The sequence below is a fragment of the Gymnodraco acuticeps genome, unplaced genomic scaffold, assembly GCF_902827175.1.
Source record: "Gymnodraco acuticeps unplaced genomic scaffold, fGymAcu1.1, whole genome shotgun sequence".
NCBI classification, from domain to species: Eukaryota; Metazoa; Chordata; class Actinopteri; order Perciformes; family Bathydraconidae; genus Gymnodraco; species Gymnodraco acuticeps.
In genome coordinates this window covers 9,381-25,771 of record NW_022991356.1, presented here as the reverse complement: position 1 = coordinate 25,771, position 16,391 = coordinate 9,381, and the positions used below count along the sequence as shown (strand labels likewise).

The following is a 16,391-nucleotide window of genomic DNA, read 5'->3' as shown; positions in this document are numbered from 1 at the left end:
GTGATCATAGTCATTGTAGCTTGTGTAAAACATATTGTCAACAATTACAAATGTAATATTGTCTGGATCTGTAAAATATGGAACTGAGGACTGCACAGCTCTCCTCTTAATATTGAAGAAGACTAAGACCAATCCATCCTTATTTTTTCACTTTAACAAATCAAATCCATAGTATTGAAATTGTATAATATATATTTTGCTGAAAATGGACATAGAAAAAGCCACACTGTTGAAGGTTCAGTAAAGCCTGTTTATTGATGGTCAGTTTTTTAGAGTGTATTTAAAATGTCACAACATGTAAACAGCGACAGGCCATAACGCATGGGGTACTGGAGTAGCACTGCGAGTACTGCATGTCTTATAATCATGAGGAGTGACAGGACGATGTGCTGTATTTGTTTGTACTAACACTATTTGTATAACGTTTCTAACATGGCTGACTGACAGTGGAAGTATGATGGTTTCTGCTGAATCTGAGGAGTGCAAGTGAGAGCAGAATGAAGACCATCAGAGCGAGCTTTCTGCATGTATGCCAAATAAATACCTGACAATTATAAAACGCTTATATTTTCAATATATCTGGAGATAAAACCCTATGTGCCCTCTGCTACATTCATTTCTGATTTGCATACATTTTGTACAATTCCATCTTTCCAATTGGAGCACAACTACAGGCTAATTTACATATGCAGTATAAATAGTACATTAATTGGTTTTCATTGCAAATACACAAGGAATGCACGGAGTAGTTTCACGTATAGCTGCTCATGCCGATGCTGGAACTGTTCAGGGGGTTTGGCCTCCTTCCCTTGCCATTGACATCGAGCCAGAAAAATACATTGTCAATTTCATAGAGGCATAAATTATGGGTTAAATTAAATAAAAACATCCTGAGTGAGGCTTACCTCAAAAACCACACTGCTATCAATCACCCAAACTCGTTAAAGAAAAGCAAAGGCAGCTGATGATAAAATGCATTTAGGGACACACCCCACTGTGTACCCTTTATAAACTATGACCTGGTGTCAAGAGGCAAGGAGTGATGAGACTGAGGAGTGTCTCGCTCCAAGCGTCATGGTTTGTGGAATGAAGACACTTGGTGTTGGAGTGATATTTTAGAGGGAGGTTTACAGGGGTTGGGGGGGGGGATTCAGGAGCCTCCTGTTCCTGACGAGGAGGGGGCTGCTGTGGAGTTGCTGCTGTTCTGGCCTTTTCCTTTGTGCCTCTGGCCGCCCCTTCTCCTGCCACCTCCTCCAGACTTTGGCTGCAAGGGAGAGATAAGGAGAACACTCGATAAGGCACCTCCATGACCGAATATGTTATTTACTCAATGTATCAAGATCACCTGGCTATGAACTCAACTATCTTGCTTTAGCCAAAACACAACCTCCAGTGTTCTTGTTTTAGTTTTAATCGACCTATTTTACCTTGTTCTCTTTGTTGCCCTCCTTAATCTGAGGGTCTTCATCCCCCTCTCCCTTTGGAAGCTAGCCACGCAAGCAAAGTGGGGTTGGGTGGGTTAAAAATAGTAGTGATGAAGTAATGAATGAGTGTGAGCGTGAGTGGTGGATAAGATAAAGCAAGAACATAACCAAAAGGAAGGAGGACACAATGCAGTTAGAACAGAGCTGCAGTGTTAGGGCAAGTTTACATTAAGAGATTCACTACCTCACTAAATAGCACTTTATAAAGTAGCATGTCTAACCGATTGTGTTGCGTTTGGGCCAGCTGACTGTGATATCGTTGGAATATCGTCCCCGGTTGCCGTGGTGCCGTCCTCTCTGTGCAGCGGTGCTTTCTTTGTGGACTGCATCTTGATTTGGGGAGGTTTGGAATTTGATGGTAAATTATTGGTAGATTGCAGCAGCTGAAAAGAGTGAGAGTCGATATAAGAGTCTGAAGAAGATTGTTTTAAAAAAGGTCGATGTGTAAAAGTAATGTGTTGATGTTTGTTGTTGTCTTTAAAAAATCTAATAAAAGTATTTCTGAGGAAAAAAAGTCGATATATTTGAGCCTGATGCCCTCACCAAGAGAAGATATCAGGTTGTTCATTCCATCATTGTAAAGGAGAAAAAATACTCATTATTCCTTAAATATTCAGTTATGTGCCCTCACACTGCTTTACCTTAGTGATGGTTCCCACAGCCTTGGTGCGCCCCTCCCTGAACACCAGCCTCTTGTCGCAGTGCAGGTACTCGGGGGTCTTTATGAAGCGGAAATGGACCGAAGCCTTGTCCCCTGTCCGTAAGCAGTCTCTGTTCATAGACAAGATGGTGGCAGTCTGCCTTATGCTGCCACAGTGGACTGAGTGGAGGGTAAGGAGAAGGAAAATAAACGTTAACATTTTGTTTCTTATTAAAGAGTCACTTAACGGGAACTTATTGCTTAAGTGTTTCTTTGAGAGGGTGTTGAGAAATTGCCCTGTACTTCTATATAATCAAATCAATGTTGGCTACTAATCTTGAAGGCAATTAAATGTTCAGTCAATATTTTAAAGCTGCTTTGGAAACCCACAAAATTGTAATTTTTCCCTCCAACTCCCTGTCCCTTCTTCCACACCATTGTTACCCACCCATGGCCTGGTATCTGGGGGATATCGTAGTGGGATGATGCAGTACCAGGATCTCAGCCTCAAACTCCCAAGTGGCCTGTGGGCAGACCCTCGGGGAAACCATCACCATGCCCTTCCTGATGGTCGAACGCTTGATCTATACAAAGGGGTAAGGATTACATAAGAACCAGACAGAGGAAAAACATCAGAGGAATGTCAATTTTTCAAGACTGTTTTAATGATTTCTATAAAACATTTCGGCATGTTTTTTGAGCTGGAAAAAATAAAGGAAACAATTATACATTTGACCATTCAGGTTTTATAAAACCTTTCTCCCAAAATATACAAATACACAGTTTGAACAGCCAGTTAATTAAACCAGACTTTAAAAAATGCCCTCCCAGATTTCCCTTACCTTTTTGAGAGCGAATGAGGCAGTCTGGCCCCCTCTGACCTCCTTCACAGGCATTCTCTTACGGTGGATTGATTTCACAGCAATGGGGATGAAGCTGCCTAAGGGGTCCGGCCCTAGTAGCATTGTATCATTCAGTCGTATGAGTCCACGTAAAGTAGTGCCAGAAACTACTGTTCCCACTCCCTTCGGCATAAAAACAAAACCGGTGTAAACATTCAAATGTGGTAACGGTTGTCATGTGTTAGGTTTGCACCTGTAGCATGATACTCCTTCACTCTATGCTGTTCACTAGGTTAAGTGATTTGTATCTTGGTAACTTACCGGTACAGAGTATGTGTCGTCTATCTGAAACTCAGCGGGCTGGTCGTCTCTGTAGGACGTCCTGGAGGAGAGCAGGTTGAGAAACATCTTGAGCAGGTCCATGTTCTCCCCGCTAACATTGGAGATCTGAAAGATTGGACACATCCTGTGAAGAACAACACAAACATGTTAGAAAAGATAAACTGTTTCACTCTTACTCTGAATCTGGCCAGGATAGTCTTTGTACCTCTCTGAACTGAAGTTTGAAGCAGTGACTATTACATCATCCTTGTTCTGTACGAGGACGGGTATCTTCCTACAGCCGGGCGACTTCAGTAGCCTCTGGAGCAGCTTCAGTGTCTCTAGGAGCAAAGTATCACAACAAGTTTTTTTTAAGTGTTTAAAGTCAGGTACAGAACAACATTTTCATTAAAAGCTACGCCAATCGACACACACTCACTTAACTCATCCTATTGTTACATTGTGTTTTCAGATGTAAGAAAAAAACACATTTCAGGAGTTATAAAAGAGACTGACCTTGCAGTATGTTGGCCGGACACATGTCTATTTTGGTTACCACCACGAACACAGGCACATTCAGGGCTAAGGCCAGGCCCAGGTGCTCTTTGGTCATCCCTACGATACCTGCATTACTGCCCACCTGGCGAGGCAGGGAGAGAGAAAAATCTTTGTCTATATTTTAATAAAAGAAATAAGCAAAAAGGGTATTTGTTGTACAATGTAGACACTGAGACATTTTACATTTGGGTACATTATAAATCTTGTAATGGTTTCATCCAAAGTTGAAATGTTGAACTGCTTGTGTAAAGATAGAAACAAAACATGCAGGCAGATACTTTCATGTTTTTGTAAAAATATGGCACACATTCATGATATTCACCAGCATAATAACATCATAATATTTCCTCCTTCCTGATCCCCCTTCTCACCATAAGCATGCAGAAGTCAGGCAGGTGTCCGGTCATCCCAAACACGGTGGTCTTGAGGTATTTCTCATGTCCGGCCAGGTCTATAAAGGTAATTACTTTGGAGGACTTCTCACAGATTTGAGTCCAGTCCAGGCTCCCACCATGACTATCTGGTTTGTTCACCACCTAGGGGCACACAAGTATTATTGCATTTAGAATGATAATGCTATTGAAACTTAATTTAACTCAATCAAATTAGCTATATTTCTGATGCTTAAACAACCATTCTTTCAGAAGCACCTCTCACCTGTCCCTCCTGGTCGAAGCCCAGGATATCGTTGCCCACGCTGCTCGTCCTGCCGCTCTCCATCTCGTGTTTGTGTCTGAAGAGCTTTTGCCGGGCAAATCCCCTGCCATTGTCCAGCTCGCCATGCGTTAACACTCCCAGCAGAGTACTCTTACCAGCATCCACATTACCCACGACTGCAACCCTGAGAAAGAGAGGGCAAGACATTTTAACCAATGTAGTGAAAAAGAAAGAGGTTAGGTTATATCAATGGACATAATTGTAATCATGTCCCCTTTTTATTTTGATCTTTGACCACTCACCTGACCTCAAGGAAGTCCAGTTCACCCACACGCCGGCGGATCAGATAATCGCGCACCAAACCGGCAGCCTCATTTCGCTCCCGTAGCGTAATGAGATCAGCATCCACCTGCTGACACATGGAGCGAACTGTGGCTACTGAGGCCTCCATATCTTTCTCATCCAGACCCCAGTCACCCCCATCTTCAACATGGAGACACAGTAGACCGTTTAACAAGTAGACCCTATGATTTGTACAGGTTGTATAAACTGTTTTGGATCAACTGAAACTTAAAAGGTATTTTCTCACCTGAGCCCATCCCGACCACATAGATGGTCTCCCCACATCCCTCTTCCATCCTGTCCCGTAGCTGGCGAAGTAACGAGTAATACTGCTCTCCATTTGGGCTAACAAGTGCCAGCTGTAGGGTTGGTGCATTCAAGGGAAAAGGAAACAGAGAACATGTGGCTGTTGCTCGATGGTTGTTCGACAATAAATGTATAATCAAAGCAGATCCTTTATCCAATGAGTTGCAAAAAGTCATTCACTTTTGGTGATTGCTTAAAGTGAGATTGTTTTCATGAGAGACAGTGACAGGAATTAAAAGTAAACATCGTTTGGGACCATTTTCTCTCAGTTATGACAACTCTTATAATTAATTACTATGTCATTTTCAGTAAAACATAAACCAAAGAGGAATGGGCTAATCAAGAGTTGCACTACACACAAAATGCAGCTGTCTTTTTACCATGAAACACTTCAAGGTTACATGTGGACACATACAGCAATATTGACTAACTAAGATTAGGATAGTAACACAAGTCAAATACAAACAAAAGCACTGCTCATGCTACTTCAGCACAAATGTTAAGGCATGTTGAGCTGTTTATACCATGTTACAATTAAAAAGGATTGTAATTATTTTATTGCCGTATGTGAAAAATGTGCCTTCCTATTGCAGAACTGTGCTTTAATTGCTTATAAACACTCATAACATTGGATAACAGCCACAATTGAGAAAAATATAAATGTTGTGCAAATGTACATTGTTTGTTTACTACTAAGAGAAACAGTACACTTAAGTGTCCCTGAGACTCCTGGTTATGATGGTGTTATTAATATTAAAGAATATGCAAAAACAGGCTATTGATATACAGCTAATTGATGGAGCATGGATCAAGGTTTCTATATTATTGTGCCAAAAGTGTGATGTCAAATGAATAATATAAAAAGAAGTCAATAAAAGTATACTAGAAAACTATTTAGAGCTAGACCCAAGCAGAATACATTGACAGGAGCCAAAGGAAGAAGGGACTGACTGCACCTGACGCAATCCTGAGCAATCTGCTTGAGGGTCATGTTACACCATTGTAATGTGACCCTTCAGGACATTACTGTTCCCCTCATACAGGTCTACATCCATGTACAACTCATTTGACAGGTCTTACTACTTAATCTACCCTATTTATTTTCTTAGGCGTTCTTGCTGGTAAAGGTCCAGCAGGCAAGCCTGACCTTTATCTTGTTATCTTCTGTATTTCATCATCTTATGTGTTTGAATTGGGTTGACACACTACGTCAAGCCAATGTTATGGTCTGTTTGACAACACAGTCTTACACGTTGCTCTGCCTTGCTTTAAACAGTAGCAGAAACAACATATATGGTTGTCTACAGACATGTTTTGGCAGCATATGGTCCAATGAAATGTGTTTCGACTGATTAGTAATTGTAATGTTAGCGTTAGGTCAGGTTGCTGCGTGCCAAAGCATCAGCTGGGGCTAGCGTTAGCCACAACTAGCTACTTTATTTACCATCAGCAAAAGCAATAACATTACCCTGAGTTCAAAAAGTCAGTCGTTAACTATAGGGTACTAAGGGTACTGAGTAATTGCAGACTGGAGCAGCATGATGTTTGGTAATAACATGGTAGTTCATGCAATAAACACATCATTTGTTTCATTCATTCATTTACCAGGAGCCGTTAACGTTAGCCTTGCACCGCTATGACAGCCAGGGCCTACCTTGTTGGTGAAGTCAACAGGGCGGTCCTCGGGCTCGCCATTGAACATGTCCCCGTCATCGAAGCACTCATCCCCGGCGTCGTCCTCGCATCCTCTCCGGTCCGGAGCAAATATGCTCGCAGGGACCAAAGCATCAGCCAACGCTATGGCGCATGGGGTTAAACCTGGCTCATGAGACGCTGCTATTGATGCCATTGTATGCCAGCGTCGCAGAGATAAATGTCAACCTGTTCCAATTGTTGTGATGACTGCCGGCATCAAATACGCATAGAAGCAATGCAAGCTCCAAGCTACAGCCACAACACAGATACGGTCAGTCAAACTGTATCTCCTCACTTTAGCCACCCTCTGCTTATTTATATGTTTTAGTCCGCATTCAAGCCATTTCAAAATAAAATATCCACCAGCACCTCAATATTCATGAGGGAGGTGTGTGTGTGTGTACAGGCCTTTTTACTTCTTATCACCAATAGTAGTAAAGTAAATATGAATATGTTGGCAGTGTGCCAATAGCAGTCAGGCTGTTCATATTATTACAAAGTGGACCCGTCCCTCTGAAGCAGGGCGGGTTATGTTTGAAATGGTGTAATCAGAGCGTAAGTTAACAATCATAGCCTAATGCTGATGTAATAATGAAAACAATAATAGCCTACATATAATTTCCCTGTTCCTGAAATATATTTTTTAGCTGTGAAACATTAACTCTCCTGGCCTTATGAGTTTGCTTATACGTTGACAACAGTTTGATAACTAAAAAAAGTGTATAATAAAGAAATACTAAATAATAGGAATTCCTCTTACACCAGCAAGAGTGCCTTAATCATTAAGAAAGTAAACAGCACTAGGATACACAGTGGCGTTTCTAGGTGTACAAAACTGGGGGGGGCAGAAAGAGGTCGGGAGAGAGAGAGAGAGAGAGAGAGAGAGAGAGAGAGAGAGGGGGGGGACAGAGGGGGGGAGAGAGAGAGGGGGGGGAGGAGAGAGAGAGGGGGAGTGTCAAATTACATACTGAAGACCACAGGAGCAACACTGTCAGCGCATACATTTACGTACACAGCGTGGGGATGTCATAGTAATGCACCTTCATACATGGAGTAAAGGTCACCATCACAAAGTAATTCTTAACAATAACAACAACCGTAATGCTTTAGCATTAAAACACCATAGACTGTAAATATAAGGAAAACACAGACACTCATCATCGAGGTCACAATATCAATCGATCCAGCAGAGGCAAAACACAGAAGATCAACAAAATATATGACATAAATGAACTTACCAAAGCTGAAGGCTCACTTGAAAAGAAAAGCGGCACGGCGGTCCTTCCTCTGACAGAATGTGTCTATCACTTTGGGGATGAAGTCCTGTAGTTGCTGGATCAACTGGCTTTCAATTGAAAGCATGGCCAATGCGTTAAGTCGCGGCTGTCCCATGGTGTTGCGAGTGAAAGTCTTTATCCTTTTGAGGGTGGAAAAGTTCCTCTCTGACTCGGATGTCGTCATCGGAGTTGTCACTATTATTTTGACCAAAATAACAGTCTCAGCAAACGTTTCCTCCAAGTTGTTCTCGTGAATGGATTTCAACAGAGACAGGGCAGTGTTTCCAGTGTGAAGCTCACTGTGGCGGTAGAGCGTGGTCAGCTCAGACTTCAACTTCTCCTTGTTTCCCAACGCAGGCCACAGTTTCACGGCGCAGTCAAGCTCAGGTGTAGGAAATGACAGGACATGCTGTGGGAAGAATGAGCTGTCAACAAGCTTTGCAGCGATCAAATGGTCACTCTGTGAGAACCTCTGTTCCACCTGTGAGATGACTGTGTCACAAGCCTCCTTCATCACCGGCGCTGTGCTGCTGACTCGTCGGCCTGGCTCGTCTGTTCCATCATGAGCAGTGGCGGCCAATGCATCAGTTTTCTGCCTCATTTTCTGAACATTTTCCTTGAAACGGCAGAGCGCGCTGTTGATCCCAGGTGCATCGATGCTTCGTTTTTGCAGAGTGTTGTATAGAACATCCACTTCTGGCATAAGCAACGAAAAAAACTCCAGGAGCTGCATAAATGCTCGGTCCCGCAGTTTCTTTGACAGGCCGTATGCCTCACTTATGGTGACCGCATCCCATCCTGGTTGTGCGCGTATATGCTTCATACACTGAAGTAGTGCATCTCGGGTCTCCCAAACCGCGTTCACAGTTCTGCTTTTAAAGTTCCATCTCACAGCCGGTGGCCGTGGGATGCGTCTCTGTGTTGCCTCTGCAAGAGCGGCAACACGTTTTGGAGCACCGGAGAAAAAAGTGGAAAAAGCAGTTAGATCTGCAAAAAACACCTTCAGGATGCTCATCCTTGCTGAACACAGTTGCTGCAGGGTCAGGTTCAGTTGGTGGGCGTAGCAGTGAACAAACTGAGCGTTTGGGTACGTCTCCTTCATCACCGTCTGTACCCCGCGCACGTTACCGCTCATGACGGCCGCCCCGTCATAGGTCTGAGCGATTAGCTTTTCTTTCAGCTTCAGGGGTTCCAGAACAGCCTTGATGCTGTTAGAGAGACCTACACCAGTGTTGTCCTTTACTTCCACAAACTCCAAAAAACGCTCTGTAACTGTGAGGTCAGGCATAATGTATCGCAGCACAATCACCATTTGCGATTTACAGGAGACATCGGTTGTCTCGTCGGCCTGAACGGCAACAAATGATGTGTTGTCCACTTGCTTGGCTATTTCCTCCCTGGACCAGTGCTTGAATTGGAATGAAAAAGGTGCCAGTACTCTAAAATCAGCAACTTTTTCAAGTCAATTGTATATATACAGCCCACAAACAAGAATTTGGCTACTATAATGCTGGTGGGTTTGTCTCTTTACTACTGTATATTTTAGAAAGGTTCACTGTACTTAACATTTTTTATGATAGGCAGCGGATATGGCTAAAGCTCAGTAAGGTCAATATTAACTGAAAATATAGCAATCAAAGTCTAGATCTTCTGCTGAAGACACATGAAGCAGAGACCTTTCAGGTGAGAGCCCCTCTGGTGGTGTTCAATATTAATGACAAGGAAACAAAGCTCTGGTCAGAAGCATTTTTTATAAAAAGCTTTAACAAAATTAAGTATTTCTGTACATTTTGAATGCAATCTAACTTTCTAACTCAGAAAACGAAAAACGAAAAAGTGCCAAAAGTCTTCTCACATGGCTGAGCTGCTTTGCAATATACTTCACCACTGAAGAATACAAATATGTATAAAGTAAACTATGATGCAATCTAACTTTCCAACTCAGAAAAATGATAAAGAGCATGAACAAAGAACATGTAAAAACAAATGCAAAATTTGCACAATCTAAAATGAGAAACTGTAACTGCAAGTAACAAAGTCTGAGCCATGGTAAAGAGTTACATTGAACACCAAGCTGATCAGATAACTCCCTGGTTGGTCTGAAGTCCTTCTATCTCCAGGATCTGTACAAATCGGCACATTATGCCAAAAGTCTTCTCACTGGGTGAGCTGCTTTGCAATATACTTCACATTGTTAGAAAAGGCTCCAGAAGGCCTTGGGGACATCAGTATCAGGGGCTGGAGCTGGACAGGCTCTTTCATTAGCACTTCTCCTTCCCTTTGCCAGCCAGGACCTCACATACTGTTCCGGATTGAACTGTCCTAGTGATGGTCCATTACATTTAATGAAAACCAGGCTGGACAGTCGGCTGACAGAGAGAGCATTCCTTTTTGCAGTAAGGATATCGTTCATGCAGCTGAATGCCCGCTCACACTCACTAGTGGAGACAGCGATGGTTCGGACTGCTTTCAGTAGAGGCTCCATGGCAGCAGGTGTACGGGATGCCCTGGTTTCCTTGTATTCGCGAAAGCCCTGAACAGTCTCTCTTCTGTCCACTTTCAGCACTTCGCACAAACGTAGCACCTCTACGTCCCCATACTGTACGTCTAACTCCTCTTCAGGCCAACTTCCAGGATGGATAACTTTCATGTCCTGGATTAGCTTGTCCCGGGCCTCCCGGCCATGTAATGGGATTTCTCTTGTGCTGACATGAGAGGAGGTTGTGGAAGTCATTCTGTGTCTCAGATTCTCTACCATACTGCGGAAAAACTGACCTGCATGAATCTGTACAAGCCTGCCATTCTCACGCAGGGCAACACCCTTGAAGGACTTCTCAGCTAGAGCTGTATGAACTGTAGTCATGTGTGGGCCAGGCATGGTGACCATGGATTCAAAAACTCGTATTTCTCGAGTTAAGAGCCTATCTACTGTAGGCAGTGTCATCTCTCTTTTTTGGAGTTGCCGAGAGAGGTCGCTGAGCTCTGTGAGCGCATCGTACATCAGTCCCAGATTGCTGACAAACGTTGCAGATGTGAGCACATCATCCAGGCCCTTGTACTTTGCTCTGTCTCTGGAATCCCTGCTCGTGTCGTTTGCAGCATTTGTGAAGTGATCATGAAGCACTCGGTAGTTTTCCCAGACTGCTCTGACGCTCCTTTCACTTGAAGCCACCCAGCGGATGGACAAAACACGCCCTATCACCAGGAGACGCTGTCCGACTGCTTGCGCACACTGCGCTAACTGCCTCTGATTTTTGGGGGAGGCATGGAACAAGGAATAGAGTTTGTCAAAAAAGATCTGGAAATGATTGAGCCCTGAGACCTCCTTGACCACATCCCCAACTGCCAGCTCTAGACGATGATTGGAGCAGTGCCACACAAACAGGCTTGGGAATTTACTACACAACTGGGTAGCAACGCCTGTTCTCTTCCCTAGCATGACTGAAGCCCCATCACATGCAAAAGAAACGAAACACTGACCTAAAAAGTCCTCGTTAAAATCTCTTCCAAGACACTCCATTAACGCCTTTGTGATGTCATCAGCCGTTGTTCCATCCAACTCGATCAGCTCCCAAAAAAACGTTTCGGGCTCAGCATCAGCTAATGCTGAGCGTAGACACACAACAAGCACCGTTTTACCACTAATAGTGGTAGATTCATCGACCAAAACACAGAGTTTTCTTTGGTTTTCTGTAATGTCTTTTGCCATTTTTTTCTTCAGCTCATGAGCTATGTGGTCGATGATTTCGCCACAGGTTTTATTGGAGTGCAAAACCCTGCCCACGTTCAGCCCATTCAGTTTCTGTACATTCAAATCAATTGGCATGTCTGTGAATGGCCGGCTATGTTTGCCAATTTTATATGCCGTTCGAAAAACTCTGATAGTGGTGTCTAATTCAGATTTATGCATAGACTGCACTTGATGTTGAATAGTTTCACGTGAAGCAGATGTAAGGATGTCAGCAGCTTTTACATGGGCTTGTGATTCTTTATGTTCTTTGATTTTTGTTCTCAGGCTAGCTTGTTGTTTGCCCTTGTCAACACCGAAATGAGACACTACACACTCACCCCATTCAGTTGACAGTTTCAGTCCTTGTCCAGTGTGTATTCCCAAAGATTTGACATCTCTGCATATCTGACATCCTAGCTTCTTATCTTTAAGAAGGAGCCATGCATTGGTCTTGCAAAAATATTGCACCTGGTCCGTTGTCCAGCAGTCAGGTGCATCGCTTTGCCCGGTGTTGGTGGTGGCAGTTGCGCCAGCAGCAGCTAACGTTAGAGGCTCTGGAGGAGGCGGCGGAGCTAGTGCTAATGCTAATGCACTAGAACTTGGAGCAGGAGGATCAACCAAAGAAAGCTCCCCATCAGACACAATTTCCAACACAGGCACAGCATTCTCTGTATTTGAAGTTTCTTCCGGCGACAACCGCTGTCTTTTTGCACTTTTATTAATCCACGCTAACATTTTAGAAATGCTAATTTGTGACGTGATTGCTTTCCTTCTCTCGGGGGCGTGCCTGCTCTGTTCTATCACTCGACATAGCCACCCACTGGGTGGGAGTTGCACTGCATAAACACAACACACGTGCATCTAGGTATGTAAATTGTAAAGCATTAAAACATGGTTTTACTAACAGTTTTCAGTATGTTGTTACTTCGGCATTATTATTATTATTATTATTATTTTGAAACGTGTATTACTATTAAATCACGGTCAAATAGGTTAATTTTAACAGTCGTTTCCACCACAGTATTTACATGGAGAAGATAAGCCCCGCCCCCTCTCCAGCACGTTCTGTTTGAATGACAGGAGTAAACAGCTGACAGCCGCTGTGAAACTCCAGCGGTTAGAGCGATGAGAATGTCCGTTCGGCACCTCATGACGCATCTACTGAGTACCGGGCGGCTGTATATATATATATGGATGTATAATAAGAACGACGGGAGAGTGTTGAGTACTGGCACGGTGCATGAGTACCGGAGTACCGCCAGCATGCCGGTACTGAGCAAGAAGTGCCGGTACTCCATGGGTCAGAACCAGAAGTGCCGGTACTGCGTACCGGTGAGTACCGGCCCAATTCCAGCACTGCCCTGGACACATCATACATGCAGTCCAAGAGTTCATTCTGTATGGTGCTTGATGTCCCTTTGAAAACAAGCTGAGCTTCGTAGTGCCGTTGAAGCCTGGAATCGCCCTCACACATTGTCTCGAAAATTGACCTGAATATCCCTGGATTCAGAGAGTCCGCCGACTCGTTGTGGCCCCGCAGTGCTGTCTCACATTTCCCACACAGTTTAATACAGGTGATGATCCGACCAAGCACGTACCTGTTTTCTTCCACCTTCCTATTATGAGAATCAATGCCGCGTCTGTAGGCGCTGTCAATCTGAGCTGCAACATTCACCCTTCCAAGTAATCCCAATTTTACGGCATTTTCCAAATGACTGTTGCTGCTCTCATGCTTCATTGTCCTCTCCGAAAGATGCTTTAAGTCCTTGTAACCTGTCCTCGACCAAGTACCTTGATCTTCACCAAAAAGCAGGCAAGGAAAGCAAAAGAGGGAATTCTTCTGGATGCTCGCCGTTAGCCATTTCTTTTTAGCAAACCACTCAGCGTTAAACCCACGTTTAACTTTGCCCGCAGTCTGGACCATTTGGAAATCCGGTGGATGGTGGGCACCGAGGCGCTTTACCTCCAGTTTCTCTCCGAGACTAAGTGTCTCAAATGTGTGCTCCAGTAAATGGTCAACTTCATTCATTTTCTTTCAGTTTTTTACTTATTTTAATCGCTGGTGATGTTAGCTATATGCTGCTCTCTCGTCTCCTCTTCAAACTACACGTGACGTTTCGCAGCACTGCACACGTGAGTACTTACAGCCAATCAATTCTGAATTATGTGAGATGACGTATGGTGGGGATGGGAGCACTATGCCCCTACGGTCATTATTTTTTTGCCACACACATTAAATAGAAAAATACTCTGAGCATGCGCAGTGTAGTTTTTACAATCACCGTTCACTTAGACGGAGGGGCAGGATCGGGTTTTGTCCCACATGGCTCTAAACAGCCCAAAACGGCACTCTAGACACGAATTAGAAGAACACAGACTAAAACAGAAATGTACAGACGAATCAGATTATTAAACATGACCTTAAAATATATTTTATATGTTTTTTTATTTATTTTTTAGTATTTTTTTGTAATCATTATTTGTAATACTTTCTTCTGACACTAGGTGGGGCTGCGCCGCCACTGAGGATACATAATTATTATAACTAGCTAGAACCAGGCGCGCCGGATTCATTTTAGAAGTGGGGGGGCCAAAAAAAGTGCATGTGTATGGCCCACTCCCAAACCACGCCCTACACCCTACCCCTACACACTCCCCCCTCCGTGACGGAGTGAACTCTGTGGAGTGACACATGAGGCTCCCTCCTGTCAGATGGAGGGAGTAAATACAGCAGCAAGCTTTGGGACGGCCTCCCCTCTCTCCGGCAGAAACAAGAAGTGCCGTAACTGAATGTAACAACGGTTTCAAATCAGCATCTCTTTTACAAAAATGTAAATGAATAACTCAAATAAAACTCCAAACATCTTTCATTGTGTTACTTTTTTGTAAAGCTCTTTTAGTTTTAAACCTGATGTTTATAAGCTTCTTAGTTTTTGCAACAGTCTGTAAATATACAACTTTATAATAAAATGCACACAATTACCAGTAGTGTGGCGTGGGGAGAAAATTAGAGGAAGCCAATAATACGTCCTTTCTTTTGGGTCGGGGGTGTGGTGGTCAATGTGATAACGTAACCAGATGAGTGATTACAGCACCCGGTATCATTTTACACACATTTGTATCATACAGATGCAGGACTTACACACGCCTGTTATCTAACCGACAGGTCCGCACGCACTCTCCAGCAGCCCAAACTCTAATAAGCATTCATTCACAAACTAAATCAGGAGACCTTTAACGTTTTACGTCCGATTCGCTCCTTTTTCCCTCGCTGTACACAGCTCCAGTTTGGGCATTGGCCTGTCATCAGATTTTATTTGTAGTTGCTGCTGTAGCGGAAGTTTAGTACAATTATTTTTGATTAAATACTCCAAATCTCCACCCTCCATAATTGCACTTGCTTGCTACTTTCTAACGGCGGTGAGAGTGGTGCAGTGACGCTATCTATCTCCTATCGATTAGATTTATGATTCGAAAATAATAAAAGTAAGGTAGACATGTGGATATTATCCGGCTGAACAAAACATGCATTTATCTAACAGGTTCATTTTCCACTGACCTTATTTCGAGCTATTTTCCAAAATCCTATGTAGAAATCTCATTGCTTTTTTGTCGAGGGAAACCGAGCGCAGCTTACTTCCGGGTTTTAGGACGCGTCACTGCCACACTAAATTGATGCGATTTGATTGGAGGCAAGGGAAGCCAGCCGCCTCTGGCTTCCCTTGGCATGGCCTTGACCAGCGTCATATAGACTGAGAGTTATGTCATCTCCGTTCACTCCAATGGACCACTTTTTTACAGCAATGGCGGATCGTGGAGCCTCTCAATCGTTCCCCGGAAGTTAGCGCCAAGGCTAGCAGAGCTATAGAGTTGCAGCATAATAGACCGTTCGTGACGGACTTTTAAAGGTAAGAAGAAGTTTAAAGATTTATATTGCGGGTATTATCAGTACATCTGATTCAAATTAACATGTGTATTAAAGGATGTCAGTGGATTATCCCTAAATTAGTAGATTTAGGGAACGTTTACAGATAACAGATTAAGCTAGGATACTGAAGCAAGTTAGCAACACACGTTGAACAGCCTTTTAATTGTAAATTCCGTTCTCTTAATGTCTATTTGGTCCAACGTTGTTGAATTAGAGAAGAGGGGCTTCTAAACGGGATTGTATGCGGGGGTGGAGGGAGTTGAATAATAGATAAATATAACTTTGGTGCGTGTAAGAGTGAGTGTTTTTAGCAGAGCCATATTGTGTCCTTGTGATTATGTTGATTATTACCTGTCTGTATAATGTTGCAGCTCAGCTGATTTTGGATTGATGGCAAAGGGAGAGGGACTTAAGTGAGTGTGAAAACACAAGGTAAGTTTAATACTACTGTTTTATATAAGTAAACACCTTATCTCCCCAAGGTAATTTCCCATCCAATAGGTGTGCTATATTGGTGTGTATAACCAGGGGTGCACATAACTTTTTTGCCCTGGTTCTCAAAGGAGCACCTGGAGATGTTGCTTGGTGCTCATCCTTAAAATGAAATAAAC

At 43.3% G+C, this 16,391-nt stretch overlaps 1 protein-coding gene across 5 annotated transcripts; it reads right to left on the bottom strand.

Annotated features, from left to right (window-relative positions):
- Positions 1–229: 229 nt before the first annotated feature.
- On the bottom strand, positions 230–7,363 carry LOC117562777 (GTP-binding protein 1-like). Of its 5 annotated transcripts, none has more exons than XM_034240658.1 (13): positions 6,805–7,363; positions 5,092–5,203; positions 4,805–4,985; positions 4,503–4,686; positions 4,217–4,381; positions 3,804–3,927; positions 3,514–3,628; positions 3,288–3,432; positions 2,967–3,149; positions 2,573–2,708; positions 2,126–2,304; positions 1,706–1,867; positions 230–1,264 (listed from the first exon to the last, which is right to left on the bottom strand). In XM_034240658.1, exons 1-13 carry the CDS (start codon positions 6,997–6,999, stop codon positions 1,151–1,153), a joined length of 1,995 nt encoding a protein of 664 aa, XP_034096549.1. In that variant the 5' UTR covers positions 7,000–7,363; the 3' UTR covers positions 230–1,150. The 5 variants fall into 5 exon arrangements, with proteins under 5 accessions (XP_034096549.1, XP_034096551.1, XP_034096553.1 ...); XM_034240660.1 differs by having other exon boundaries at positions 1,706–1,813; positions 6,805–6,999; XM_034240662.1 differs by having other exon boundaries at positions 4,805–4,911; positions 6,805–6,906.
- Between the last annotated feature and the right edge of the window lie 9,028 nt (positions 7,364–16,391).

Coding starts and splice junctions, on each gene's coding strand:
- LOC117562777 (XM_034240658.1), bottom strand. CDS start 6,999: ATGGCATCAATAGCAGCGTCTCATGAGCCAGGTTTAACCCCATGCGCC. Junction 2,305..2,572: donor CCCCAGATACCAGGCCATGG/GTGGGTAACAAT, acceptor CCCTCCACTCAG/TCCACTGTGGCAGCATAAGG. Junction 1,868..2,125: donor CTGTGGGAACCATCACTAAG/GTAAAGCAGTGT, acceptor CACTCTTTTCAG/CTGCTGCAATCTACCAATAA.